This window comes from Microcebus murinus, chromosome 12 (genome assembly GCF_040939455.1).
Source record: "Microcebus murinus isolate Inina chromosome 12, M.murinus_Inina_mat1.0, whole genome shotgun sequence".
NCBI classification, from domain to species: domain Eukaryota; kingdom Metazoa; phylum Chordata; class Mammalia; order Primates; family Cheirogaleidae; genus Microcebus; species Microcebus murinus.
In genome coordinates, this window is record NC_134115.1 from 88,627,040 (window position 1) to 88,653,920 (window position 26,881).

The following is a 26,881-nucleotide window of genomic DNA, read 5'->3' on the forward strand; positions in this document are numbered from 1 at the left end:
GTGCTGCCACACACTCAGAAGGCTTCCTGGGGGAGGTGGCTGGTTCCAGTTGGGTCTTGAAGCCTTTCCATGGGGTGGGATCAGTGGGGGTCTCACCGGTGCCCCCCACTCCTGCAGGCAGGGACTCCTCCCGTCCGGCTCCCTGCGTCTGGCCCAGGCCCAAGTGGGTGACAGCGGCCACTACCAGTGCACGGCCAGTAACCCCGCGGGCTCCACCTCCCGTCACTACGTCCTCAGGGTGCAAGGTAAGGCCAGCCCAGCCGTGGTCTCTCCCTCCGTCCCGGCTCCCCAGCCCCTCCCACACCCAGGACTGCCAGGTCCTGTCACCTCTCCCTGTGTGGGGCCCTGCACCTGCTCTCGTCACCTCTGTGTCCCGTCCTCAGGCCTGTGTCTCCTTCCCCAGCCCCTCTTTCCCCATACTCCCTGGTTGGGGCCTGGAGGTGCTGTTCGGGGGCCCCCAGGGACACAGGGCAGAGGGCCCGGTGGGGACCCAGGTTGGGGGCCTTGGGGGTTGGGAGGTGTCTGAGAGCATCTGTGCCTAGTGCCAGGGCCCAGCCGGGAGCCCAGGGCTTGGTGGCATTGAGAGCCTTGTGGGGCACTGCTCAGAGCCCCCGTCCCATGGGGAGCATCTAGGGCCCCAGAGAGGCCCTACCAGGCCCCAGAGCCACCCTGCCCATTCAACCAGGCACTTCATACACCTGCAACCGGAGGCCCTGACACTTAGCGAGCACCTTCTGTATGCCAGGCTCTGGGCTGGAGCTCTTTTTTTTTTTTTTTTTTTTTTTGAGACAGAGTCTCACTCTGTTGCCCAGGCTGCAGTGAGTGCCGTGGCGTCAGCCTGGCTCACAGCAACCTCAATCTCCTGGGCTCAAGCCATCCTCCTGCCTCAGCCTCCCGAGTAGCTGGTACTACAGGCATGTGCCACCATGCCTGGCTAATTTTTTGTATATATATATATATATTTTTTTTAGTTGGTCAATTAATTTATTTCTATTTTTGGTAGAGACGAGGTCTCGCTCAGGCTGGTTTTGAACTCCTGACCTCGAGCAATGCGCCTGCCTCGGCCTCCCAGAGAGCTAGGATTACAGGCGTGAGCCACCGCGCCCGGCCCGGGCTGAGCTCTTTACACACGTTCTTCCCTCCTTGGCAGAGTCCCTGAGCCCCCACTGTGGGGCTGGTCCCAGGCTGGGGGGCCCAGGGGCGGGCGTCGGCCTGGTGTCCAGGTCCCATTCGGGGAGGCAGCCAGTGCGAGTCGAGTACCCAGAGGGCCGGAGCTTGTCCTCTTAGAGAACCTGGGAGTCACCCAGGCCAGGCTAGACATGGCCCCGGGGCCAGGCGTGGCCGCCTCCTGCCGTCATAGGGCCACAAGCAAGGGATGGTTTCTGCCGTTTTAAATGATTGGACCATAAAGAAAAACCACCCAGATGATATTTTGTGGTATTTGCAATTCAAAGTCAGTGTCCGTAAACGAGAGCTTTCCTGGAACATAGCGCAGCTCCTCTGTGCTGTCTGTGGCTGCTCTGTGCCACCGTGGCGGAGCTCAGACCTTGAGACCGGCCGTCCGGCCTGCTCAGCCTAAAACGGTCGTCGTCTGATCCTGTGCAGAGGTCTTTGCAGACCCCTGGTCTAAGCTGACACCCCATTTCACTGATGGACAGGCTGAGGCCCGGGTGGGCGGGGCTCGGGGGCTCACGTGGGTTTGCATGTGGGGGTGAGAGAGACACGGGGAGGCAGGGTAAGGCGCAGGGCCTCAGAGTCGGCAGAGCTGGGTTTGAATCCTGACTGCTACACTGGCTGTGTGATCTCAGGCCAGTCACTTGGCCTCTCTGAGCAGTGCTTTCCTGCTTTGTAAAGGAGGCGCCACAGTAATGCCCATGCCATAGTCGTCAGAAGGTATCGAGGACATTAAGTGCTCAGGACGGTGGAAGCCGTCGCCGTTCTCAGCAACTGTGTGTGTGGGGGGACGGGTAGGGGGGGTGCACGCACCTTTGTGCCCCTGGGCAGGGAACCCTACTGGGCAGCGAGGCCCTGGGCCAAGGGCTGCCTCTGCCCGGGGCCAGGTTCCCACGAGGGTCTCATCTCAGGCCCCTGCTCAGAAGCTGGGAAGGGGTGGCTGCACCTCCCTCCCCCCCCCCCCAGGGCCTAGGACCCGGCCTGCAGGAAGCCGCCGGACTCCTGGTCGCTCAGCCCCAGGGTTGGTGCCGGCTCCGGCTCCATCAGCTGAGGGACGGGGTGACTCTGGCCAGGTCACAGGACTTTCTGAGCCTCAGTTGTCTCATCTGCAAAATGGGTGGGCATGCCACCTGCCCTGTAGGGAGGACCGAATGAGATGGAGGATGAAAAAGTGACTCAAAAACACAGAGGTGAAAGGGATGAAAACCACCTTTCCCACAGCCGAGGGAAGGGACAGATGGAGGCAGGAGTCACGTCTCGCTGGAATGACCGGCCGCAACCCCACAGGCTCCCCCGTGGGCCGGGCTCCATGCTGCCTCTCGTTTCATCTTGGGAGGGGGGCTTTGTGACAAGGGGACACTGCCGGCACAGGGTCCGTGGGTGCGAAGAGCTGAGCTGGGACATGTGCTGCCGCCCAGCCTTGCTGGAGTCCGCCCCTCGCTCCCCCCAGCCTCAGTTTCCCCACGGGTGTGCTGAGCTGGATGAATGCCAGGTGCTGGGAGCGCTGGCAGGAGGCAGAGCGAGTCTCCTGTGAGGGCGCATGTTCAGGTGGGTGGCCAGACGCTGCTCATGCGGGGTCCATGCGGGGGTCCACGTGGGGGTCCTCAGGTCTTTTCCTGCCAGCCTCCGCTTGCGCCCCTGATGATTCTGCTGGCCGGTGGCATCTGAGATGCAGCCTGGGTCTGGGCTCTGGGACGTCCCCTGCCCCCATTGACCCCCTGGGGCCCCACCAGTGCCTCCGCAGGTGCAGCCGGGCCCTCGCGTCCTGAAGGCGCTGGCGGGAGAAGCCCTGGATCTGAACTGCGTGGCCGAGGGCCACCCCGAGCCCCGGCTGAGCTGGTCCAAGGACGGGCGGGCCCTGCAGGGCGGGGAGCCCGAGGGCTCCATCCACTTTGCAGCCATCGGAGCTGCCGACGCCGGGAGGTACCGCTGTGAGGCCTCCAACAGCGCCGGGGCGGACGCCTGGGAGGTGGAGCTCAGGGTGCTGGGTGAGTCCCCCCGAACCCCAGACCCCCTCTCCACACCTCCCCCAGCCGCCGCCTACACTGGAGAGGTGCTCGTTTCTGCTCCATGCTCTGTGCCTGTCCCCTCCTTCCTGGGACAGACAGACAGACAGCATGGGGCTGTCCTATGTCCGGAGCCCAGCCGGCCCTTGAGTATGTGCAGCAGGTCCTCAGAGCCACCGGCAGAGCCTCCCCACACTCCTTCCCCTTGGCCCCTGACCTTGGGGCCCTGAGCACATGGCTGGACAGAGGCACGTGGACCAGTGGTCGGGGCAGGCCCTGGGCCCAGGGCAGCTGGACAACCACAGGCCGGTCGTGTACACTCTCTGACCCCAGCATTCACACCTGTAAAGTGGGTCCAATAACACATGGGGGAGGAGGTCAGTGAGAGAATGTTTGAAGCACCTGGCATAGAAAGTTCTGCATCAACAGTGCTAGCATTTGTGCTATTAGGAATTTAAAACAAACTTGGAAAGCGGCTGCTGGTAGGGAACTGGGGGGCAGAGCCACGCTTGACCCTTGTGTTGGAGAGCACAGGCTTGGCCCCTTGAGCCTGGGGTTGTGGTCCTGGTGGCTGCTTTGTGGGGTCACCCTGCAGGAGGCAACCCAGTGGCTCTGGCCCTGACGGGCTTGCTGGAAGCTACAGGCCAGGGTTCTGGAAGGGGACGCCCTCCCTGCTGGCTTGGGTCCTGGGGGCAGAGAGTGCCAAGCTCTGGGCCCAGGGGTGTGAGCCCGGCCGTGTTGCCTCCCACCAGAGCCACCGCACTGGGGGGCCGACGAGACCAGCGGCCTGCTGGAGCGCGTGGCCGGAGAGAACGCCAGCCTGCCGTGCCCGGCCAGAGGTGAGGCTGGGCTGGGTGGGCAGGTGCGGGGTGGGCTGGGCTAGCGAGGACCCCCACCCACATTCCAGCAGCCTGGGTGGCACACAGTGGGCGGTGCCCATGGGTCACCGAGGGTTGTGGGGTCCTCACTCCTTGCCGGCACCAAGCCAGGCATCTCGTCCCACCGACGACCTGGTGGGTGGCCCTTCACACCGGCCCCTCTTCACTGGGGCAGCCCGGCTCCGGGGGTGGGGTGGGGCGGGGGCGTGCCCGAGGTTACAGGTCCAGAGTGCGACTCACAGAGTGTGGTCTGGTCTGACCCAGCCCTGCCTGTGCCCAGCCCAGCGCCTGGGGCGTGACAGCTGGGGCCGAGGCGGCCCAGGGGTCCTGTGGATTGGGGCTCGGTGGCCCCTGCCTCTCCCCAAGCCCCCGACTCCCTCACAGAGGCTGGATTCTCGTGGTCCTGGGCAAACCCGCTCTTCTGGGGCCCTCTTGGGTTCGCAGTGCAGGCTGGGCCCAGAGGGCCACCTCTGCGTTCAGCTGCCCAGCGCCGAGCCCTGCTGCAGCCCTTCCTGGCTGGGCAACCTGGGGCCGTTTGCGTCTCCTTTCTCAGCCTCAGTTTCCCCATCTGTACAGTGGGGTCCTAGCAGCCCCTCTGCACAGGCTGCTGTGAGAACTCAGTGGTCCACCATGAGTTCGAGGGGGGAGTCCACCTTCCTGGGAGCCTCATGCCCCGCCGGCCGGTCCCGCCCCTGCCCGAGTTGCATCTTTAGGCTCTGGCTCTCCCTCATCTTGCTCCCCGAGGACCTGCCGTCCCCCGAGTGGGGTCGGTGCTTTCCAGAGGGTGCTGTCTGGGCCGCCGGGTGGCAAGTGGCAGGTTGTGAAACAGCCTGGCGGGAGCCCGAGCGCTGGCTCTAGTCTCAGCTGTTCCTCCCCCAGCAGTGGGCGCCGGGGAAGCCCCTGGGAAGGACGAGGGAGAGGTGGGCGGGAGCGCGGCTGCGCCTCTCTGGGGGACACCCAGGGGGCTCTGGGAACCCCTCGGCTTCCCTGTGTGCAGAGCTGCCCTCCCGGGGGACGAGGTCCCGGGCCCGTGACCACGATGCCACCTCGTGTCGGTCTCTGGGAACAGCAGGCAGCCACTGTGTGCTCTGGGGGGTGGAGGTGGGAGGCGGGACTCCCCAGCCGGGGCCTCCTGCCCTCTCCTGTCCCGCAGCCCCCACACGCGTCCCCGGTCAGTCAGGGCCTGTCCTCTGGCCAGACCAAACCTCCTCAGCACCCCGCGAGCCTCGCCCCTGGGCCTCGCGCCTGGCGACGGGTGGGCTCTGCTCCCCAGCCCTGGGCCTCGGGCTCAGAGGGCTCAAGGGACACCCCAAGCCCAGCGCCCACACCAGGAGCCCTGGGGCCTGCGGTGACACTGTCCGCCGCCTCTTCGTGGGGCAGGACACCTGCTCGCTGGTGCCTTTGGACGCTCCTCTGAGAAGTAGGGAGGGGAGGCAAAGTGAGCGACTCTCGGTGACAGCTCATGCGCCTGGAACCTCCCTCCCGGCAGAGCTTCAGGCCGTCCTGCAGTTACAGCTCTTTGTGGGGTCGATTTTTTGCATGAAAAGAAGTTCCAGAGTTGAAAACCCACTGCCCCTTCCAGGCCAGCACGAAGGCCGCGGCCCCGGTGGCGGGGAGGATGGAGGCTGGGGTGGGAGGGGCGTGTGTGTGTGTGGTGTGTGGTGTGTGTGCGATGTGTGTACACATCGCATGTGTGTGGTTTGTGTGTGTGGTGTGCGGTATGTGTATGGCACGTGTGTATGTGGAGTGTGTATGCATTCGCGTTGTATGTTATTACTATGTGATATGTGTATGTGGTGTGTATGAAGTGACATATGTTGTGAACGTGCGTGGTGTGTGCATGTGTGTGTACGTGGTATGTGCCGTGTGTGCGGTGTGTGTGGTGCGTGTCCCCACAGCGGGGACGGTGGCCCCCAGCGGGGGACAGCGGGCACAGAGAGGTCAGGTAACTGGCCCGAGGACGGCAGGGCGAATGTGGGCGGGTGCAGTTCCCTGGGCCCCCCACAGGCAGCGTGCGGGCGCTGACCACGAGTTTGGGGATGTGGCCGAGCTCCCCTGCAGCCAGTGCTGGCGGAGGTCGGTGGCAGTGAGCGTGAGGACGGCTGCGTCCTGCGGTCGCTCAGATGGCCGCCTCTGTGGTCAGCTGGGGTCTGAGCGCCACAGAGCGGGGCGCAGCTGGGGCTTGCGCTGTGGCCCCCGGGCAGGGCAGCGCTGGCTCGTGGGCGTGTGTGCACGGGGGTGGGGGGGCTGCTCTGCGCACTTTTAGGGGCCTGTGACAGAGTGACGGCGCCACTCATAGCCCGGTGGCAGCCGTGTATTGCGCACCCACCATGCGCCAGGCCGACGTAGGAAGGTCGGAGGAGTTAATGGGGGTGGCCAGCAGAGCGGCCTGCGCCTGTGGCGTCGTGAGGGAGGGGGAGGCAGGGCAGAGCCGGTGTGTGCAGCACACGGCGGCTCCTCGTGCTGCACGCCGGGCACTGTGCCAGCGCTTGAGGGAACAGAGGGAACAGACTAAAGCCTGGCCTGGTGGGCAGGTGGACAGCGGACGGCAGAATAAGAATAAGTAATAGCGTGTTCTCTGTATGTTGGGAAGTTGGGGAAACGCACAGAAAGGAAACGCAGGGCAGGGCCGGGGTTGGAGGTGCCGTGGGGGTGCTGTGGGGGTGCCATGGGGGTGCCATGGGGTGCAGGTCCACAGAGGGCTGGGGAGAGCGTGGCGGACGGCCTGGGTGGGTGCAGGGAACGCTCCTCACAGCCTGGGGAGGGGCGTCTGGGACCACCTGCTGGAGGGTCAGCCACACGTGGGGGATGATGCTGATGGCTCTGTGCACCCTGCCAGGGATGCCTACGCCGCAGGTCACCTGGCGGAAGGGCCCGTCCTCGGAGCCCCTGCAGGGCCGGCCAGGTGTGGCGGTGCTGGAAGAAGGGTCTCTGTTCCTGGCCTCCGTCTCGCCCATGGACAGCGGAAACTACGAGTGCCAGGCCACCAACGAGGCGGGCTCCGCGTCCAGGAGAGCCAAGCTGGTGGTCCATGGTAAGCAGGGCACGCAGAGCTGGGGGTGGGGAGGTGAAAGCCGTGGGGACCCAGGGACCAGCTTGTACCTTCCTCCCATGGCCCCGGCCTGCAGAGGCCGGTAGTGATGCCAGGGCCTGATTTCAGACCAGGTGCCCAGGTGTGGCAGCACCAGCTCCCCAGGGCCCGAGAGCTCCCTGCAGAGGAGGATCAGGCCCCTGCCCCCAGGCGCCAGCAAGGGGAGGGCCAGAGGGGTTTGGGAAAGTGGCAGGTTGCACTGGACACCCCACTTTCCCCGAGAGACACCCAGGCGAGAGCATGGGGAAGCCCCTGAAATGCCGCAGGTGGCTTTTAAATGGTCTGGGAGGTGAATTCACGTAGAATGAGCGCCCAGGGCAGCGGCGGCCCTAGAGCCCACCTGCAGGTTAAGGCCGCTGACACTGGCCCGAGGCTCACAGTCACCCCCACACCATGGGCTGTGAGTAGGGAAGTCCCCCTCACCATGGGCATCGGCACCAACTGTCCCCGCGGGCAGGACGTGCACCAGCCTCCTGGGTCAGTGTCAACAGCTCCATGCAAAGACACGCCCAGGCCCCAGCTTCAGAGATTCTGACCCGCCCCCCCCCCAATGGTTGTGATCAGGCTGGGTGTAGACCCAGATGGATCCCTAGGCCACAGCACCTTGCATGGCTGAGTGTCAGAGCATGTGGCACCCCGGCCTGGGCCGCCAGGGTGTGCCAGACCCAGGGCGAGGCTGCTGCAGCCACTGGCAGGCCCACGGGGCCCCTCGTGGCCAGACCAGGGGCCAGGCAGACTCCTGGGACCCCAGTGACTGGCAGGGTGGCGACCCTAGGCTCCGGGGAAGGGGTGGGAGCTGGGGCTGCCTGCCCAGGCCTGGACGGGTCCCAGCGGCTGTGGCTCCAGGGGAGGGAGGCAGCTCCTCACTCTCCCTCCCCTAGTGCCCCCCAGCATCCGAGAGGACGGGCGCAAGGCCAACGTGTCGGGCATGGCCGGGCAGTCCCTGACGCTGGAGTGTGACGCCAACGGCTCCCCAGCCCCGGAGATTGTGTGGCTGAAGGATGGGCAGCAGGTGGGTGTGGGTGGCAGACGGGCTGTGGGTGGCATTTGGACTGGGGACAGGCATTCCGGATGGGCCTTGCTGTGTGCGCCAAGGTGTGGCAGTATCTTGGGGGACACACTGGGGTTTAGGGCAGTGGGGTCTGTGGTCCCACAGGGAAGCCTGAGGGCCGTACGGTGGAAGGGAGCACAGCGCTGCTCTGGTCACCTCCCAGCTCCTTGCGCCTCAGGTCCCACCGTGCGAGGCTGGGTGGCTGGGTCTCCACTCACCGCTGCCTCTGCCCTCCTCTGCCCAGATCCCCCCCGCCGGCAGCCACCGCCTCCTGGATGGGGCCCGGGCCCTGCACTTCCCCAGGATCCAGGAGGGTGATTCCGGCCTCTACTCCTGCCGGGCAGAGAACCAGGCCGGGACCGCCCAGAGGGACTTCGATCTGCTCGTTCTCAGTGAGTGAGGCCTGAGCCCCGCAACTCCCGGGCGTGTCTGGCTCCCAGCCCTACTCCTGTAGGCAGACGGGGAAAGGCAGACCTTGCCTGCAGAGAGCAGGGGGCACAGAGGGCCCATGCTAGACCCAGACCTGTCCTCACAGAGCTGTCAGGGCAGGGGGACAGACACCTGACAGTCACATGTTAGGCAAGTCATGGAAAGGGAAGGGTGAGCCGGGCGGGGCATCAGCACAGGCAAAGGCCCTGTGGTCGGAGGGGCTTTTGTCTGAGCGGTTTCCCCCCTCTCACCCCCAGTCCCTCCTTCTGTGCTTGGAGCCGGGGCCGCCCAGGAGGTGCTGGGCCTGGCTGGTGATGACGTGGAGCTGCAGTGTCAGCCCTCGGGGGTCCCCATGCCCCAGGTGGAGTGGACCAAGGACGGGCAGTGAGTGGCTCCCTGGCGGATGGCGTGGGGGTGGTGCCTGGGCGGGGCCAGCCGGGTGGGGCCCCGGGGACAAGTTCAACACTTCCAAGGAGGCTGATGGCATGGCGTGTGCCAGGGCCGGGCGGAGAGCCGCACAGGTGCCTCCCGCCCCGCGAGCGATTACCCAGGGAGACCCCGCTCTCGCCCGGGCAGGACCTCGTTGTCAGTCTTCTTTTGCTTTAAACTGATTTATTTTTAGGTAAAATTCACATAACATGCAATTAATCATTTTAAAGCACACAGTTCAGTGGCATTTCATACATTCCCAGCATGGGGCAGCTGACGCCTCTGTCTAGTTCCCGACACTGTACCACCCAAAAAGGAAAGCCTGTACCCATTGAGCCGTCAGCCTCCTCCCCTCCCCTCCCCTGGCAGCCGCCAATCTGCTTTCTGTCCCGTGGAGTTACCTGTTCTGGACGTTTTGCATACACGGGACGGACAGAAGGTGGCCTTTCGTGGCTGGCCCCTTTCACTCAGCGTGGTGCTTGTGAGGCTCATCCTCACCACGGTGAGCGGCAGAGTCACCTGCCTTTTGTGGCCAAATGACATTCCGAGGCACCGTGGACCTCGCGTTGTGTGTCCGTTTCTCGGTTGCTGGCGTTTGGGCTGCGGCCACCTCGTGGCCTCGTGGTGACCGTGAACGGCTCGGCCTGCCTCCCCAGGCTGCCGCGCCCGTGGGCTGCCCCAGCACCGCGGCTCACTGGCGCTTCCCCCACCGTCTCCCCAGGCCGGTCCTTCCCGGAGACCCTCACACGCAGCTCCGGGAGGACGGCCAGGTCCTCAGAATCACCAGCACTCACCTGGGGGACGAGGGGCGGTACCAGTGCGTGGCCTTCAGCCCAGCCGGCCAGCAGGCCAAGGACTTCCAGCTCCGCGTCCACGGTGAGCCCTGGCACCTCCTGGGCTGCGCGGGAGGCTGCCGCGGCCTTGGAGGAGGATGAGGGAGGAGGGGCCGGGGGGGGGCAGCCTAAGGAAGCCGGGGTGGGGAGGGATAGAGGGCTTCTAGCCGGAGTTTCCCAAATCTGATGTTTCCATCCCAGCCTCACCGATTTTACTACTTCTAATACCGCTCGGAATGATGGTTTTGAAGACCTTTTCTCTGAATCAGTCACTTTTCTTCACACCGAGGCACATTTAATTTCAAAGGATGTGCAGTGTCTCAGCTGAGAGCGGGCACCGGCGCCACTGGCAGTAGTGGACGGGGCTGCGGAAACAGCACGCCCCTGGGGTGACGGTGCCCGTCCTCAGCGTGGGCTGGGCACAGGGCGCCCACCTGCATCCCTGCTCTCCGTGCTAACACGGGATGGTAGAAAGTGCCGGAAAGGTCGAGTGCATGCACAGCAGCACCAAATGCAGGCTTTGCTTGCTGTGGTCGGGGCGGACTGTGACAGGCTCCCATTGACCTTCTCAGCACCCCCCACCATCTGGGGCTCCAACGAGACGGGCAAGGTGGCCGTCATGGAGGGGCACCCGGTGTGGTTCCTGTGTGAGGCCCGAGGCGTGCCCAGCCCCAACGTCACCTGGTTCAAGGACGGGGCCCTGCTGCCCCCCAGCGCTGAGGCGGTCTACACCAGAGGCGGCCGGCAGCTGCAGCTGGGGAGGGCCCAGGGCTCAGACGCCGGCGTCTACACCTGCAAGGCCAGCAACGCTGCGGGGGCCGCAGAGAAGGCCACCAGACTGGAGGTTTATGGTGAGGGCAGGGGTTGTGCAGCTGGGTGGCCGGCGGGAGGGGCTCTAGGCTCTGTGGCCTCCGTCTGTGTCCAAAGGAGGGCTGGGGGCCACTCTGCGTGGCCAGAGGCAAACAGGACAATGGGACAGAAAGTTATCCCGGGAAAAGGCTCATCTCGGCTCATCCACCATCCCTCATCCAGGTGAGGAAACTGAGGCCAGGAGTGGAGGGGCCTGTCCAGGCATAACGGCAGAGCTGAGTCTGGTTTGGGGCTTTCTACCAAGCCATGCCCAGACGCCATGACCACCGCCGGTGACTAACTGGCGCTAGTTAATCACTCACGTGTGCTAGACTGCAGGGCGCTTTGTGGCATCAGCTCTTCCAATCAGCGAGTGGAGGGACTAGGGCTCCAGCCCCACGGGCAGGTGGCTGCTGAGGCTCTGGGGCAGGGCCGTCTGGGAGCAGTGCTCTGGTCCTGGCCCTGGGGGCCATGGCTTCGAGTGCGACTGCTATTGAGACCTGCTGCGTACAGGCCTGGGAGACACAGACGCGCCATCTCCGTGCTCAGGATGAGCTGGCTGGGCGGCAGTGGGGACAGAGAGGGTGCAAACAGCATCGTGGCAGGGGGCACCTGCTGGCCCAGGAGGGTGCTGATGCTTCCAGCAGGGGCTGGGAGAGGCTTCCTGGAGGAGCTGCTGTCTGAGCAGGGGTGTGGCCAGTGGGACTGAGGGCGGGGAGGGCTCCACAGGGGCTGGAGTCAGCGAGGGCTTTACCAGGCCTGTTGTGCTGGGCGGAGGGCAGGCCGGTGTCTGGCTCTGGTCCCTGAGCGCCCCCCGCCTCCTCCCCAGTCCCACCCACCATCGAGGGCGCTGGCGGAGGACCGTACGAGGTGAAGGCTGTGGCCGGGAGGCCCATGGCGCTGGAGTGCGTGGCCAGGGGCCACCCACCCCCCACCCTCTCCTGGCACCACGAGGGGCTGCCCGTGGCAGAGAGCAACATGACGTGGCTGGAGCCGGGCGGCGTGCTGCGGCTGCAGAGCCCGGGGGAGGCGTCCAGGGGCCTGTACAGCTGCGTGGCCAGCAGCGCCGCCGGGGAGGCCGTGCTGCAGTACTCCGTGGAGGTGCAGGGTGAGCCCCGCCCGCCCCAGAGCCGCCTGGGCTGTGGCCCTCCACCCGTGCCTGCTGCGCGCTTGTCCCAGCAGACCAGGGGATGGAGGGTGGCGGAGAAGTAACCAGTGTCCCAGTGTCGGACGACACAGAGGAGGCCTGGGCTGGGGGCCTGCAGGGCTGGAGAGGGCAGGGTGGGGCGCCGGGATCAAGGGCCCCTGCCCAGGACCCCGGGCCAGGTCGCTCAAGACAGAGGACGCTGCCCTGTCTTCCTCCGATAGCAGGGCATTTATGGAGCCGTTCCTGAGGCCGGCTGGCGGGCGCTGGTCCCGGGACGGGGCAGGCGGGGCGGGTGGGGCCTTCCGTCCATTCTCAAGCACCAGCTGTGCTGGCCCCGCGTGCTACCAGGCGCAAAGCAGGGAACAAGGCCGGCCTGCCTCCTGAGCCCTCGGTGTACTGAGGGGACAGGTGTTACATGAACAGGCCCTGCCTGTGGGGAGGCCAGGGGGCCCCTCACCCAGCCTTGGGGGGCCTGGAGGGCCTCCTGGAGGAGGGACCATTTGTGGGGAGACTTGAAGGGGGAGGCGAGGCTGGGGCCTTGCTCTGAGGGCACCGGGGACTTGGGGGTGCTGTGAGGGGCTGCTCAGGTCCAGATGCCCAACAGTGGGTCCTGCCCGCAGTGCCCCCGAAGCTCCTGGTGGCGGAAGGCTTGGGCCAGGTGACCACCGTCGTGGGACAGCCCCTGGAGCTTCCCTGCCAGGCCTCAGGCTCCCCGGCGCCTACTGTCCAGTGCGTATGGCGCGGCGGAGGCCGGGGCTGGGGGCGGCGGCGGTAGGTGGGGAGGGAGCTACCTCCCCTCCCTAGGAGTATGGAAGAGGCTCCGGGCAGGGATGGCAGGGCAGGCGGGAGGTGCTGAGAGGCTCCTGGCTTGTCCTGCCCCACCTTCCCTGGCCTCAGGCTGACTGCCCCTGCCCCCCCACCGCAGGTGGCTGCAGAATGGCCGCCCGGCTGAGGAGCTGGCTGGGGTGCAGGTGGCCTTGCAGGGGGCCGCGCTGCACATCGACCACGTGCAGCTGGGCCACGCAGGCCTCTTCTCCTGCCAGGCCACCAATGAGGCAGGCACTGCCGGGGCTGAGGTGGAGGTGTCCGTTCACGGTGAGTGGACATCTGGGGTTCTGGGGTCATGGGGAGCCCAGGACGCCGGGGTTGGGTGGAGCCAGAGGCTGTGGCAGGCCTGGGAAGGGCGTTTCTGGGATGCCCTTCCCAGTTCCCCACAGACAAGTGTGAGAGGCTGGTCTGGGCCACATTTCACACTTGTCATCTGTCCTGTCCAGTCCCTAGGTCCTCACTCCTGTCCCCAGCCTACTTTCTCTCCATCTACTCTCTTCATGCTAACCACGCTGAACTTTGTTCAGTTCTTTAAATACATCAGTGAGCACTCTCCTTCTCACCTCCGAGTCTGCGTCTGCTGTTCCTGCTGCCTGGAAGATTCTCCCTTCTCTTTGCTTGCCTAGTTCCTCCCTATTTCTCAGGTATGTCCTGAAATACCCCTTCTTCCAGGAAGCCTTCCTTGATTCTAATCCTCTAGTCTGCACCACCCAGCCTCTTGTGGCCATAGCCCACCACCCACTACATTGGGATTGCTTGTTCTGCTGTCCAGCTCTGTGAGCTTTGAGATGGTAGCATGGTGGCTGCCTTTTTCTGCTGTGTCTGGGGCTCTAATGTTCTGGGCACAGAGTAGATGCTCAGTGCACATATGGATACATGAATCGATGAGTAGATGGAGGGTGTGGGTGGGTGAATGGATTATGGCTGGGTTTGTGGATGGATAGATGGACAGATGGGTGGGTGGGTGCATGGGTGAGTGGGTGGATAGATGTATGGGTGGGTGGGTGGATGTATGAATGGATCGATAGGTAGGTCGGTGGAGGGGTAGATGGATGATTGGATGGATGGATGGGTGGGTGGGTCAATAAGTGGATGGAAGAGTGGATGGATGAATGGATGGATGGATGGGTAGGTAGATGAATGGATAATGGATGGTAGGTAGATGAATGGATGAATGGGTAGGTGGTTGGATGGGTAGATAGATGGGTCGGTGGATGGATGAATGGATAGATGGGCAGGTGGGTGGGATGTAAGGATGGATGGAGAGGTGGGTGGATGGGTGGATGGATGGGTAGGTGGATGGGTAATAGATGGGTGGGTGGATGGATGGATAGATAGTTGGATGGATGGATGGATAGATGGGTGGATGAGTATATGGTTGGATAGGTAGATGGATGAGTGGATGGATGGATGGAAGGGTGGATGAGTGGTGGATAGATGGGTGAATGAGTAGGTGGGTATATGAATGAATGGATGGATGGATGGGTGGATGGATGGATGGAAGGGTGGATGGGTGGGTGGATGGATGGGTGGATGGGTGGGTGGGTATATGAATGAATGGATGGACGGATGGATGGATGGATGGACAGATGGATGGATGGATGGATGAGTAGATGGGTGGATGGGTAGGTGGGTGGATAGATGGATAGATGGGTGCACAGATGCAAGGATGGACAATAGAATGTTTAAAGGGAAATAATTGCTCTGCTGGTTCCCATTCTGAAGCTCTTTCCCCTAAGCCAGGTGTCTGGGGAGTACGGGGTAGAAGCTAGAGGCCAGCCCTTGGTCACCCCCAGGCATTGAGGGGGCTGCTGGGTGTCCACTGTACCCTCCCTGACCCTGACCCCAGTCCTTCCACCTCTCCGCAGAGCCCCCGTTGGTTAATATCGTCGGGGGTGAGAACATCACAGCCCCTTTCCTGCAGCCTGTGACTCTCCAGTGCATAGGGGCTGGGGTGCCTACCCCAAGCCTCCGCTGGTGGAAGGATGGGGTGGCCCTGGCAGCCTCTGGGGGGACCCTGCAGGTATGTGGCACAGGTAGAGGGGCCACTTTTAGGGGTTCCTGGAGACCTGATCAGGGCCCGGCAGCCTGGGGGTAGAACGGGCATGGAGCCTCTTGGCCCACAAGCAGGGATGGGGGCATGGATCATCCTCTTCCGAGTCCCAGGAGCTTCAGTTGTCACAGGGAGGAGATGGGGCCAGGGCAGTGTGCCCAGAGGCCGAGGGATCTCTGGGATCCCAGTGCTCGACCCCCAGAGCCAGCGCCCCGTCCTGCAGTTGGCCGACTTCTCTCCACCCTGGCCCTGTGGCTTCCCTGAATGCTCAGCCACGTGGGCTCTCTGCCCTCCTCTCCCCCCAGATCGACAAGGTGGACCTGAGGGATGAAGGTGTCTACACTTGTGCTGCTGCTAACCTGGCTGGGGAGAGCAGGAGGGACGTGGCGCTGAAGGTCTTGGGTGAGGACATGGGCGCCAGCAGGGCCCTGGGCTGAGGATGGCAGGAGACGCCCTGAGGGCTCTTGGGGCCGGGTGTGTAGCTGGAGGGGGGAGGAGGTTTAAAAATCATAGCTGTGCAGTTAAATTGAGCAGAAGGAGAAAGTCCTGAAATGAAGCCACAATGTGCTCTGCGGATATTTTTGGTGGGCTTTCTAGTGGCAGGCCTCGCCCACGTTCCCACTTACCTTTGCCCATTTTATTCATTTCGGGGTTCATTTGTGCAGAAATCCCTGCCCTTGTCACTTCCTGTGGCTGTAGGGATCCCACCCCCCTGCCGGGCTGCTGCTGTCCCTGGGGCCGTCCTCGTGTGGTGGCAGTCAACGTTGTAGCCATCACTCTTTGTTCCTGGGCATGGCTTCAGGATTGAGGGTCCTGGGTCTGAGGATGTGAGCTGTTTTAGAGCCCTGAGGCCCAGGACTTTGGGGCAGGGTGGGGGAGGGGCGCTGGGATGGCAGAGCCCCACCCACCAAGCTGGGACTCCCCTTTTCTGCCCCAGTGCCCCCCAACATCGAGCCAGGCCCGGTTGACAAGTCAGTGCTGGAAAACGCCTCTGTGACCCTGGAGTGTCTGGCTTCAGGCGTGCCCCCTCCTGGTAAGACCCCTCTTCCCAGTGGAATGCCACCTGCACATCTAACGAGGCCCGAACGTGCCCCAGGCACCCTGGGCTGTGGCACCGTGGGAGAAATCGGCAGGCCCTTCCCGCGCTGCCCCTGTCTCCTGTCCTCCTGGACAAGGCCATTGTGCCACTGCACCACCAGGGCCCAGGCCAGGCGCCGGGTCTGAGCAAGCCCACAGGGCCCCCGCTCAGACTTTGCAACTTCGCAGGGCTGCCTGGGCCTGGGGGCGAGGCCCAGGCCCTCCGAGTCACTGTCCGTCTGGCCTCCTCTGTAGACCCGCAGTTGAGGAAAGGGCCGGGCGCATGGGGCTAGGTGTGCACACTTGGCACGTGGGATGGGTGATGTTTGCCATGGCCCAGGAGGAAGGCCCCTCTCCATCCCGCATCTGAACCAGGCCCGCCCCGCTTCTCCAGGGGTAGGTGAGCCCTGGGGCATTTGCTCCCTCCGTTGGGGGCCCCTGTTGAGCTCTGGGGGCCCCTGTTGAGCTCTGGGGGCCTGGCAGGATGTCAGGAAGCTGCAGACACAGCGCCCAGCCCTGCCCTCTGAGGCCCATGTCCTCTAAAGCCCTCCCAGGTGAGAGGTCTCCTAGGAAGGGGGCGGGGCCGGGCTGGGCTTGGCTGTCCCTGCCCCCAGCCACGCCAGCCTCCACCCATGGGGCTTCCCCTCTGCCCTTGGTCCTGTCAGCGTTGCGCTGTTCTGCCCCACTCCCCTTCCTAAAGAACCCGGCTGTCTTGCCTGAAAAGAAGTATGGCCGCCCTGGAAGCTTCTCCTGGATGCCCACTATGCCAGCAGGGTCTTAGGGCTGGCAGGACCCCTTGCATCTCTCTTCTCTTCCCAGACATCTCCTGGTTCAAGGGCCGCCGGCCTGTCTCCGCCTGGACAGGAGTGACGGTGGCAGCTGATGGGAGAGTTCTCCGCATCGAGCGCGCCCAGCTTTCTGATGCCGGGAGCTACCGATGTGTGGCATCCAATGTGGCAGGCAGCACAGAGATGCAGTATGGCCTACGCGTCAACGGTGAGTTGCCTGGGGACGACAGGGGCCCTTGTCCCAAAAGTTGTCTTTTCATCCATTTGTCTAACCTTTCCATCCACTCAGCCAGCCAACCACCCATCCCTCAACCCATCCACTCTCCCATCCATCCACTCAGCTAGCCACCTATCCATCCAGCCACCTGTCCACCCACTGTACGATCCGTCCACCTGCCCATCGATCCATCCTTCTGTCCATCCACCCATCTACCTACCCATCTGTCCCTTCATCCACCCAGCCAGCCACCAGCCAGTCAGGCAGCCATCCTCCATTTGTACATGCACACACCCAACTGCCCATCAGTTGATCCACCAGCCAGCCATCCTTCCCTCCGTGTGTGCAAATATTTGACCATCCATCCATCCATCAATTCAACCATCCCTCTAGCCAGTCCTCCGCCCATCCATCCACTTACCCATCCAGCCATCCATTCACTCATTTGTTCAATCACCCATTCCTCCATCTGTCCATCTTCCATGCAACCATGTTTATTGTGTGCATGCTCTGGGGTAGACCCTGCAGACCTGAAAAGGGGAAACTTAGGAGCTTTCAGTCTAGTGGAAGATACAGTAATTAGATGACTACCCAAAGTATAACTTGGTGACAATTGTGATGAGCGCTAGTAAACATAAGGTACAACTGTGTGCCTGTAATGGGGCACTGACCTGGCTTGGAGCCCAGGGGCAGCTTTGACACCTCCGTACTGAAACAGACCTGCAGCAAGGTTGAGGCTGCAGAGACCTGGGGCACTGGAGAGAGGGAGAGGAGGTGGGGGGCCTGGAGCTTACCGTGCATGAGAGCAGGGGTGCGGGGGGCACTGGTGACCATGTGGAGGCTGGACTTTCTGGGCCCCATGAGCCACAGGGAAGGTCGGGTCTTTATCTTCAGAGCACTGGCAGGGGCCTGGGACCTGGGGCAGTAGGGGCCTGGGACCCTGGGCATCATGGCTTGTGCCTCCCAGATACAGTGGAATCTCTGACCATCTCCTGCCCCGGGGGACGGCCTGTAGGGTGGTGTGTCCTCTGACACCGCTGAGTTAGGAAGTGAAAGCGTCCAGGGGTCTTTGCCCCTACAGCATCTCCGTGACAAACCACCCCCTGCTGAGCAGAGGCCAGAGTTCAAATGCTGCTTCTGCTGCTTCCTAGCTGGTCAACTGTGGGCAAGTGACTTCCCATCTCTGAGCCTCAGTTTCCCATCTGTAGAAGCCCGGTAGCAGTGATGAGAGGAGGGGATGGGCATCCTCCAGGATGGTGAAGTGGCTGCCTGTGGCCAGGTGGCTGTCCTTGTGTTCTGCTCATGGCCGTGTGCTCCGGCGGGGGTGTCCAGCCAGGGCCTGCCTGCTCTGTCCCCAGGGGGCTCAGCCTGTGCCCCGTGTGCCCCCCGCCCTGCAGTGCCCCCTCGAATCACGCTGCCACCCAGCCTGCCAGGCCCGGTGCTGCTCAACACCCCTGTCCGGCTGACCTGCGATGCCACTGGCGCCCCTAGCCCCACACTGCTGTGGCTGAAGGATGGAAACCCTGTGTCCCTGGCGGGGACCCCTGGCCTCCAGGTCAGTAGGGCTGGGTGGCCCTGGCTCACTCTCCTGGCACCTCCAGTGGGTGCTGGGAGCAGAGGACAGGCCCTGGGAGCTTAGGGTGAGGGAGGAGTGGCGCTGGCTCAGGGAGGCAGGAGGGGTGCACAGAGCCGCCTGGAGCCAGACCACCCACTGGAGACCCGGCGCGGTCCACGACACGGCCGTCTGTGTGATTTAAAGTATTCTTGGCTGGGCGCGGTGGCTCACGCCTGTAATCCTAGCACTCTGGGAGGCCGAGGTGGGCGGATGGTTTGTTCTAGACCAGCCTGAGCAAGAGTGAGACCCCGTCTCTACCAAAAAAATAGAAAAAATCAGCCAGGCATGGTGGCGCATGCATGTAGTCCCAGCTACTCAGGAGGCTGAGGCAGGAGGATCGCTTGAGCCCAGGAGTTTGAGGTTGCTGTGAGCTAGGCTGACGCCACGGCACTTTAGCTGGGGCAACAGAGTGAGACTTTGTCTCAAAAAAGATAAAAATAAAAAATAAAGTATTCTTGTAGCCACCTTCAACTGAGTAAAAACAAACAAGTGAGATCTTTTTTAATAATACATGTTAGTTAATGCATCACATCGAAAACAGTTTCATTTCATCATGATATCAATATAAAAATTATCAATGAGACATTTACATTCTTCTTTTCATACTAAATTTGAATTCTGCTGTGGATTTTATACCTGTGGCCCTTCGCAACTTAGACTGGCCATATTTCACGGGCTCACTGGCTACACGCGGCGAGTGCCACCGTAGGACTGACGTAGCGGCCCGCCTGCTGGCAGAGTTCCCGAGGCCTGGGGACAGCTCATGGTTCCCTGCATCGCGTCGGGTCTGGGGTGGGGGCGGGCTATCCAGGTGTGCCCGGCAGCAGGGCCAGCTTGTTAGATGGGGCGCTGCCCCTTGGGGTGTGCAATCACAGGACATTTGCCTAACGTGGGCTTCCCTCTGGGGCCACAGGTCTTCCCTGGGGGCCGGATGCTCGCCTTGGCCAGTGCCCGGGCGTCCGACTCCGGCAGGTACTCCTGCGTGGCCGTGAGCGCGGTGGGCGAGGACCGCCGGGACGCCTTGCTGCGGGTCCATGGTGAGTCTCAGGCCGGGAGGCCACGCGGGCTAGCCCAGCAGTCCAAGAATATGGGTGGGGGTGTCCCCAGCCACACCCAAAGGGAGAGAGGGGGGCTGGAGGGAGCGGTGCCCACCTGAGGCTGGCTGCCTCCGAGTGGGGCCGGTGGACCCCCAGGGACCTGCCCTGAAGTGTGAGCTCCCCGACAGGCGGGCAGACCGGCAGGCGGCCACACAGCCGGGAGCTCCGAGCTCGGGGAAGAGGTGGGAGGGGCGTGAAGTAGCGGCAGGAGGCCCAGTGTCCTCCGTGGTCTGGGCCCGCGGGGGCAGCCGTCCAGTCTGGAGCAGCAGTGTGGGTGTGGTCAGGAACGCTGGCTCTGGGGTGTCATGGACTCGGGGTTCGGATTCTGCCTCTGAGACCTGCCGCTAGCCACTCTGCTTCTCTGAGCCTCCATTTCTTCATCTGTAAAATGGGGGACGAAACAGCACCCGCCTGGGAGGTTGTTCTGGGGGTTCACTGAGCTCCGTGGGCATTGCAGTGGCCTTTATTTTTCATTTCCTCTAGCGGGTTTGTGTGGGGCTCTGCAGGCACCAGGAGCAGCTCCGGGAGGGGCAGAGCCCGGGGCGGGTGGGGAGGAGGCATCCGACACCAGCTCTTTCCTCAGCTGGAGTCGGGACCGTGGTTAACAGGTACCAGGTGCCCAAGTGCCCACCTGTGCCTTGGATTTAGCCCCACAAGGCGGGGGTTCATTTCCCCCATTTTTCAGAGGAAAACAGGGGCCCAGGAGGGGAATTCGTGACTCCAGGGCCTCACTCGGTGAGCGGGAGGTGGAGGCAGAACTGGAGCCAGAGTCCGCCCTGGCCCTGCGCTCCTCACTGCAGACCTGCTTGGGTCTATCTCGGTGGGGGACGTGGGAGAAGGTGGTTCTAAGACCTGCTTTTAAAGTGTTTTAAAATTAAATGTTTAAAAAAAATTTTTTTTGAGACAGAGTCTTGCCGTCACCTGGACTAGAGTGCCATGGCATCATCTTAGCTCACAGCACCCTCAAACTCCGGGGCTCAAGCGATCCTCCAGCCCCTGCCTCGCAGAGTGCTGGGATGACGGGCGTGATTTAAACTTTTGAGATAAGCCGGCACAGTGTCACAAGCCTGCAGTCCCAGCTACTCCGGAGGCTGGGGCGGGAGGATCACTTGAGCCTAGGAGTTTGAGCCCAGCTTGGACAACATGGCGAGACCCTGTCTTAAAATAATAAATAAAATAAAGTAAAATCAAATAAAATTTGAGATAATTGTAGGTCCACGCACAGTTGTGGGAAATGATACAGAGAAGTCATGAGTCCCTTCCCCAGCGTTCCTCAGCGGTGACATCCTGCAGGACTCTAGGACGGTGTCACATCCAGGACGTGGATACTGTCACCATCCGTCCATCCTACTCAGATCTGGGGGCCTCCTTCTGGAGCAGGGCTGTGAGCCCGCTGGGGTGGGCCCTGGTGTTTGCTCCTGGTGCCTGGAAGCGGCTGGGGCTGACATGGGCCGTGGCCCCTCATGTGCCTGAGAGCCCCTCTCCTGCCCCCTCAGTGCCCCCGAGCATCCTCGGAGAAGAGCGGAACGTGTCCGTCATGGCCAACGAGTCCGTGGCCCTGGAGTGCCGGAGCCACGCCGTGCCCCCTCCCGTGCTGAGCTGGCGCAAGGACGGGCGGGCCCTGGAGCCGCGGCCGGGCGCGCGCCTCTCTGCAGACAAGGCCGTGCTGGAGGTGCGCGGCCTCCACCAGGGCCCTGGGCAGGGCCTTGTGTGCCAACTCGGCTCTGCAAGCATCAGTTCAGCTCAGGGGGACCTGCAGGCCCCCCCAGGGGACAGGGAACAAAGCCCAACACTGAGTCCTCAGGGCCCCGACGAGTGGCTCTGGCTGCTGGGGAGAACCTTCCCACCAGCCCGCTCTTCCCCCCACCCCCACCCCTCTACACCTTGTGATGTGGTCATTCCCGGTTCGGAGCACTGCCTTTGCTCTCTCCTACTTTCCCCTCCTTCTTCAGAGCCACAGCTCAGCGCATCACCCCCGTGCCAGGAACCAGCCCCTGAGGAAGGTCCCCTCCACCGCCACCACCCTTCCTCCTCCACCCCCACCACCCTTCCTCCTCCACCTGCTCCCTGGCCTGTTCTGCTGGACTTTGCAAAGAGACTGGGAGCAGGCCAAAGGCAGGAGCGGGTCTGACCCTGGCCCGTGCCGCCCACTCAGCAGGTCAGGGCGTGGCTATGCAGTGGGGAGACAGCAGGGGTGCCATCCTGGGTCAGCCGCAAAGCAACGGGACGCGCCTGAGGCCACACAGGCTGTCCAAGGGCTACCCCATCTGTGTCCTGCCAGCGGCATGTCTTTGCTCTTGGCCAGGTGGACCGGGCAGAGGTGTGGGACGCAGGCCGCTATACCTGCGAGGCCTTGAATGAGGCAGGCCGCTCGGAGCGACACTACAACCTGAACGTCTGGGGTGAGGGTCCCCTGGGCTGGGTGGGGTCTCAGCCCCTGGTAGGGGGATGTTGCCTTGATCGGGTCCCGGAATACAGCCCTCCACCTCACCCTCACCTCCCGGTGCCTTCCCCATCCCAGCCCCCCAACTCTCCCTCTCTCTGCTCTGACTCAGTGGCTCCGGTATTCCCCTCGGGGGAACCTCGCACCCTGATCGTGAAGGAGGGGCACCCCGCCAGGCTGTCCTGCGAATGCCAGGGCGTCCCCTTCCCCAAGATCTCCTGGAGGAAGGATGGTAGGATTGCTGGCCCACCCAGCCCCACATCATTGCCCAGCACAAGGGGGCTGCTCCCAGTCCCAGCTGGGGGCCCCCACCCAGGGCCTAGCTGAGATGGGTGGGCTCATACAGCGGGGGCGGAGGGGACTGGTAACAGAAATCATGCTTCCCTCAGCCCCTCTCTACTCAGTCCTCGAGCCTGTAGGGTCCCCTGGCCCCTCCCAGCCAGTGAGAGCTGGACTGGTCTTCAGGCCTCACCTTAGATGTCCCTTCTTCCAGGAAGCCCTCCCTCACTGCCATGCTGGGGCAGGGCCTCCTTGGCATAGCCCCGGCATGATGACTTAGCATGTCGCCTACTTTGGTCCTTCTGTACCTGCTGCTGCACGAGTCTGAGCCCCGTGAGGCACACCTTGACCACGGCTGAATTCCAAGTTCGGTGCCTGGTACTAAACAGGTGCTCAGTGAATACCTGGGATTCACCGAACCAGTGTTCACTGAGAGCCTGTCTCTGCCAGTGAACAAAACGGACAAACTGCCACCCTCACAGTGGGACAACCAGATAATAAATAGAAAGTAACTGACTCAGTATCTTAGATCTTAAGTGCTATGGAGGATAATAAAGCCAGGAAGGGGGAGAACATGTGCTGGGGTAGGATTTGCAGTTGCAAGTTGGGTGGCTGGGGACGTTTGACCAAGCAGACTTGAAGTTAGGGGACAGACACGGACTAGCGCAGGGAAAAGCATTCCAGGCACAGGTGAGGGTAGGTGCGAAGGCCCCGGGGCAGAGATGCCAGTTGGATGGGGGAGTGAGAAGAAGGGAGGAGTCAGGGATGATGGGAGCTGGTGGGGAGTGGAGGAGCCATCACCGAGGTGGGAGGCTCCCGGGCAGGTGTCAGGGGAGGACCAGCGTTTGGGGAGAGGTAATATGGAGATGTCTGTTAGGTGCCCAGTGTGATGTCAAGTAGGCAGCGAGACCTAGTGTCTGGAGCTCAGAGGGGAGATCTGGACTGGGAAGCGGTTTGGGAGCAACAGCAAGGCAGACTGAGAGCACCAGGGCAGAGGCAGAAAGCACTGTCCGGTGGCCACAGTGTCCCCTCCCCGGCTGCATCCTGCACTGACCATGACTGAGCCCCGAGGTCTGTTCCTCTCTAAACAGGTGCCGCCGTGTTTACTCCAGTGGCTCAAGGTTGACAATCTCTCCCCTTCAAGGGGGTCTTCTTGCTGCCAGGTGCACCGGTGCTGGCCTCCTTCCTTGGGTCACTGTAGCCAGGTGGGCGGGCCCTTCGTTCAGCAGCCTCGTGGGGCCCTGCCGAGTGCCAGGCCCTGGGGAGCCCCTAAGGACCCCAGAGGGAAAGTGAGGCAAGGCCTGCCGCTGTGGAGGGCCCAGGCCAGGCAGATTGAGATGGGCACCTGCAGCAGAAGGGGAGAAGCCTGGGGCTCAGAGGAGGTGCCGGGATCAGATGTGGCATGCAGGGAAGGCTTCCTGGAGGAAGTGATGTCTGAGTGGACACCTGAAGGGTGGACGGGAATTGGGGAGAATGGGGGGGGGTGACAAACACTCCGGGTGGAAAGACCCTGTGTCCCTGTAAACGTCCTGGACTGGGGGCTTCTTTCTCACCGCACCCAGGTCAGCCCCTGCCCGGGGAGGGGGCCGGCCTCGAGCAAGTGTCGGCCGTGGGGAGGCTGCTGTACCTGGGACAGGCCCGGCCGGCCCAGGAGGGAACGTACACCTGTGAGTGCAGCAACGTGGCCGGCAGCGGCGCCCGGGAGTGGCAGCTGGAGGTGCACGGTGGGTGGCCCGGCTGGGCGGGGCTGGGGAGCGGCGGGCTGGGTGGTGACACCCCCAAGTCCAGGGGCAGGGGGCAGACCCCTAAGTACCCCCCAGTGGTCCAGAGAGAAAAAAATCACATCTTAGAACAGTTGGAAACATAAAAGAAGTGTAAATTTTATGTGAACTTTTTATATATAATGGAAATCTAAAACTCCATCTGCTTGTCCCGCGGCGAAGAAATTGAATAACTCGGCCTTGTAAAAATTGTGCTAGAAAATAAAACCAAGGAAAATTCTGTCGCCATCCTGGGGACAAACCCACCCAGGGATAATTCTCCACGCCCAGCCAGCCCTGGGGACTGTCGAAGCTCCAGGAAGCCTCTGGTTTTTGAGCAAGAAAAACCCTCAAGATCCCGCCCGAAAGGGCTGCGCGGTGAGCTTGTCCCTAGGTAGCAGGCCTGCCCGCGATGTCCAGGCCGTGTCCTGGGGTTCCGTGAGGACCCCGTTGCAGAGAAGGAACACAGAGGCCCAGGGAGGTGAAGTCACCTGGCCAAGGTCACAAAAGGGAGCAGAGGTGCCCCGTGGGGCACGTGGCAGGTGCCAGTGCCTGGCCTCCCCAGCAGCTGTCCCTGACGCGCTTCTCCCCACCCAGTTCCCCCTCAGATGGCCGGTCCCCAGGAGCCCCCCGCGCAGGTGTCCGTGGTCCAGGACGGGGCGGCCACTCTGGAGTGCAACGCCACAGGGAAGCCGCCTCCGACGGTGACGTGGCAGCGCGACGGCCAGCCCGTGGACGCCCAGCCCGGCCTGTGGCTGCAGGCCCAGGGGCAGAGCCTGCGCGTGGAGCGGGCACGGGCTGCCCACGCCGGACGCTACAGCTGCGTGGCCGAGAACGCGGCCGGCAGGGCGGAGAGGAGGTTTGCGCTCTCCGTGCTGGGTGAGGACCGCAGCCGGCTGGAGGCGGGCAGGGCACTGTGTCCGGGCACGGGCGAGGGCGAGGCAGGGTCAACCCCCAAGGCACAGGTCCCAGGCTGCCCCTGCAGACACCTCTGTGCTTTCTGGAGTCGGGCTCTGGCGAGAGCTGCCCTTGGAGGAAAGTGCCCAAGGTCCGGACTGGTCCCAGATGGCACCGATTCCCCCATCTGCCTCCCTCCCTCCCTGCCGCCCGCCTTTCCTGTTCCCCTCCGCTGTTGCAGGCACTGGGAGGTCAGCAGGCTCTGCCCTACACGACGGCATGGCAGATGGGGGAGCTCGTGTGGGGGAGGCCTGCAGGGACCGGGAGGACCTTGAACGCTGCCGTGGGGGCAGGGCAGCCTCCTGGAGGAGGAGGCCGTTAAGCTGGACCGCAAAGGTTGCGCCAGGAGTCAGGCAGCTGCCCGGCGAGGGAAGTGTATGCCAGGCAGAGGGTGGCTGCAGCAGCCTGGTGCATTCCAGTCATTACTGAGCTCCTGCTGTATGCCTGGACAGTTCAGGGTGGAGGCGGGGAGTGGTAAGGGGGAAGGTGGAGGGGACAGGGATCAGTTTAGGGAGCACTAGCCTCACCCAGCGACCACGCCCCTGTGGAGTGTGGCTTCCTTTGCAAACGTGTCTCTTCGAAGTGCAGAGTTGCTCTGACCTTGGCTCTGTGGACTTAGCAAACCCGTCTGGGCTCCTTCTGCCCTCGGTTGGCCTCATGGGCTCTGCACGGGCCCCAACTAGGTGCGGGGCTGGGCGCTCTGCACGTGCTGTGGTCGAACCCTCCCGAGCAACCCTCTAGGGGTTAGGGAAACTGAGGCCCAGGACATCTGCCTGGCTCCAAAGCCCAGCCGGTGGCCCCACTCGCCCCCTTCTAGGTGCCACAGGTTTGGCGGGAGCAGCTCTGATCCCATCGCCTCTGCCCCAGACTCTCCTGATAGCGGCTGGGGGCCACTGGTGGGCAGCCGGTGGCTGGGGAAGGGGCGTCCTGAATGCGCTTTCTTCTCTGTGTCTAGTGCCCCCAGAGCTCACGGGAGACTTGGGTCCATGGACCAACGTCACTGCCCCCTTGCACAGCCCCTTGACGCTGCTCTGTGAAGCTACCGGGGTCCCACCCCCAACTGTCCACTGGTTCCAAGGGGAGGAGCCCATCAGCCCCGGGGAGGACACCTACCTGTTGGCAGGTAAGGTACCAGCCGGTGTCGTATCCTGGGAATCAGGCCGTCTGCCTCTGCCCCTGTCCATCACACGCCCATGACCTCTAACCCTGAGCTGCCAGGCCTGGTGGGGTAATGCATCCAGCTGCTCCTCCCCAAAGAGAACACCCCAAACGCTGGTCAGGTGAGCGCTTCAGGAACAAAGAAGGATTTAAATAAGTTCGGGAAAGGCTTCCTGCTCTGCTGCCCTCCTAGAGACCCACAGGGAAAGTTCATATGGTAAAAGGTCTGATTTCTGCAGCAAAAAAAAAAAAAAAAAAAAATCTCTTGGTGCTTGCATGTAGCATCCGGCAGAACAGTCACAGTAACAAACTTGTGGACATGCTGATCTAAGCACCTTCTCCTCTGAACATTCACCCTCTTCACGAAATTGGCTTGTGATGCTTTTTGCTGGTATACCAGTAGGAAACTGAGGCCCAAGAGGCAGTGTTCCATCCAAACTTCACAGGGACCTCAAGGCCCACTGAGGCTTAGCCTTGGTGACCCATCAATTGTCCTGTGCAGCCTGCAGTGGGATGTCAAACATGTTTCCCACTGCACATCACTGCTGAGCACTTGGTAGGAGGTGCCAGATGCCAGGGACAGACATGAATTGAGAGATTGCATCTGGGCCCAGCAGAAAGTAGAGTGGCAGTCAATTAGTGATGTCTGCCCCGGGTGCAGGAACAGCAGTGGTGGCATGTGTCCTGTATATCTGCCCTCTCCAGACTGGTCTCAGGAGACCC

General features: G+C 62.7%; 1 protein-coding gene across 1 annotated transcript in view; it reads left to right on the forward strand.

Moving 5' to 3' along the window:
• HMCN2 (hemicentin 2) overlaps nucleotides 1-26,881 on the forward strand; it is a 140,917-nt gene that overhangs the window by 61,982 nt on the left and 52,054 nt on the right. Inside the window, exons 23-46 of the mRNA XM_012754522.3 lie at nucleotides 118-245; nucleotides 2,907-3,161; nucleotides 3,932-4,018; nucleotides 6,897-7,091; nucleotides 8,030-8,160; nucleotides 8,444-8,591; nucleotides 8,886-9,012; nucleotides 9,779-9,933; nucleotides 10,463-10,741; nucleotides 11,569-11,847; nucleotides 12,507-12,615; nucleotides 12,812-12,981; nucleotides 14,583-14,737; nucleotides 15,073-15,169; nucleotides 15,705-15,800; nucleotides 16,664-16,840; nucleotides 18,247-18,404; nucleotides 19,378-19,501; nucleotides 21,058-21,233; nucleotides 21,867-21,963; nucleotides 22,117-22,236; nucleotides 23,846-24,007; nucleotides 24,641-24,922; nucleotides 25,956-26,123. Of these exons, the coding sequence (XP_012609976.3) occupies nucleotides 118-245; nucleotides 2,907-3,161; nucleotides 3,932-4,018; nucleotides 6,897-7,091; nucleotides 8,030-8,160; nucleotides 8,444-8,591; nucleotides 8,886-9,012; nucleotides 9,779-9,933; nucleotides 10,463-10,741; nucleotides 11,569-11,847; nucleotides 12,507-12,615; nucleotides 12,812-12,981; nucleotides 14,583-14,737; nucleotides 15,073-15,169; nucleotides 15,705-15,800; nucleotides 16,664-16,840; nucleotides 18,247-18,404; nucleotides 19,378-19,501; nucleotides 21,058-21,233; nucleotides 21,867-21,963; nucleotides 22,117-22,236; nucleotides 23,846-24,007; nucleotides 24,641-24,922; nucleotides 25,956-26,123 (3,875 nt within the window). The remainder of the gene's footprint in view (nucleotides 1-117; nucleotides 246-2,906; nucleotides 3,162-3,931; nucleotides 4,019-6,896; nucleotides 7,092-8,029; nucleotides 8,161-8,443; nucleotides 8,592-8,885; nucleotides 9,013-9,778; nucleotides 9,934-10,462; nucleotides 10,742-11,568; nucleotides 11,848-12,506; nucleotides 12,616-12,811; nucleotides 12,982-14,582; nucleotides 14,738-15,072; nucleotides 15,170-15,704; nucleotides 15,801-16,663; nucleotides 16,841-18,246; nucleotides 18,405-19,377; nucleotides 19,502-21,057; nucleotides 21,234-21,866; nucleotides 21,964-22,116; nucleotides 22,237-23,845; nucleotides 24,008-24,640; nucleotides 24,923-25,955; nucleotides 26,124-26,881) is intronic.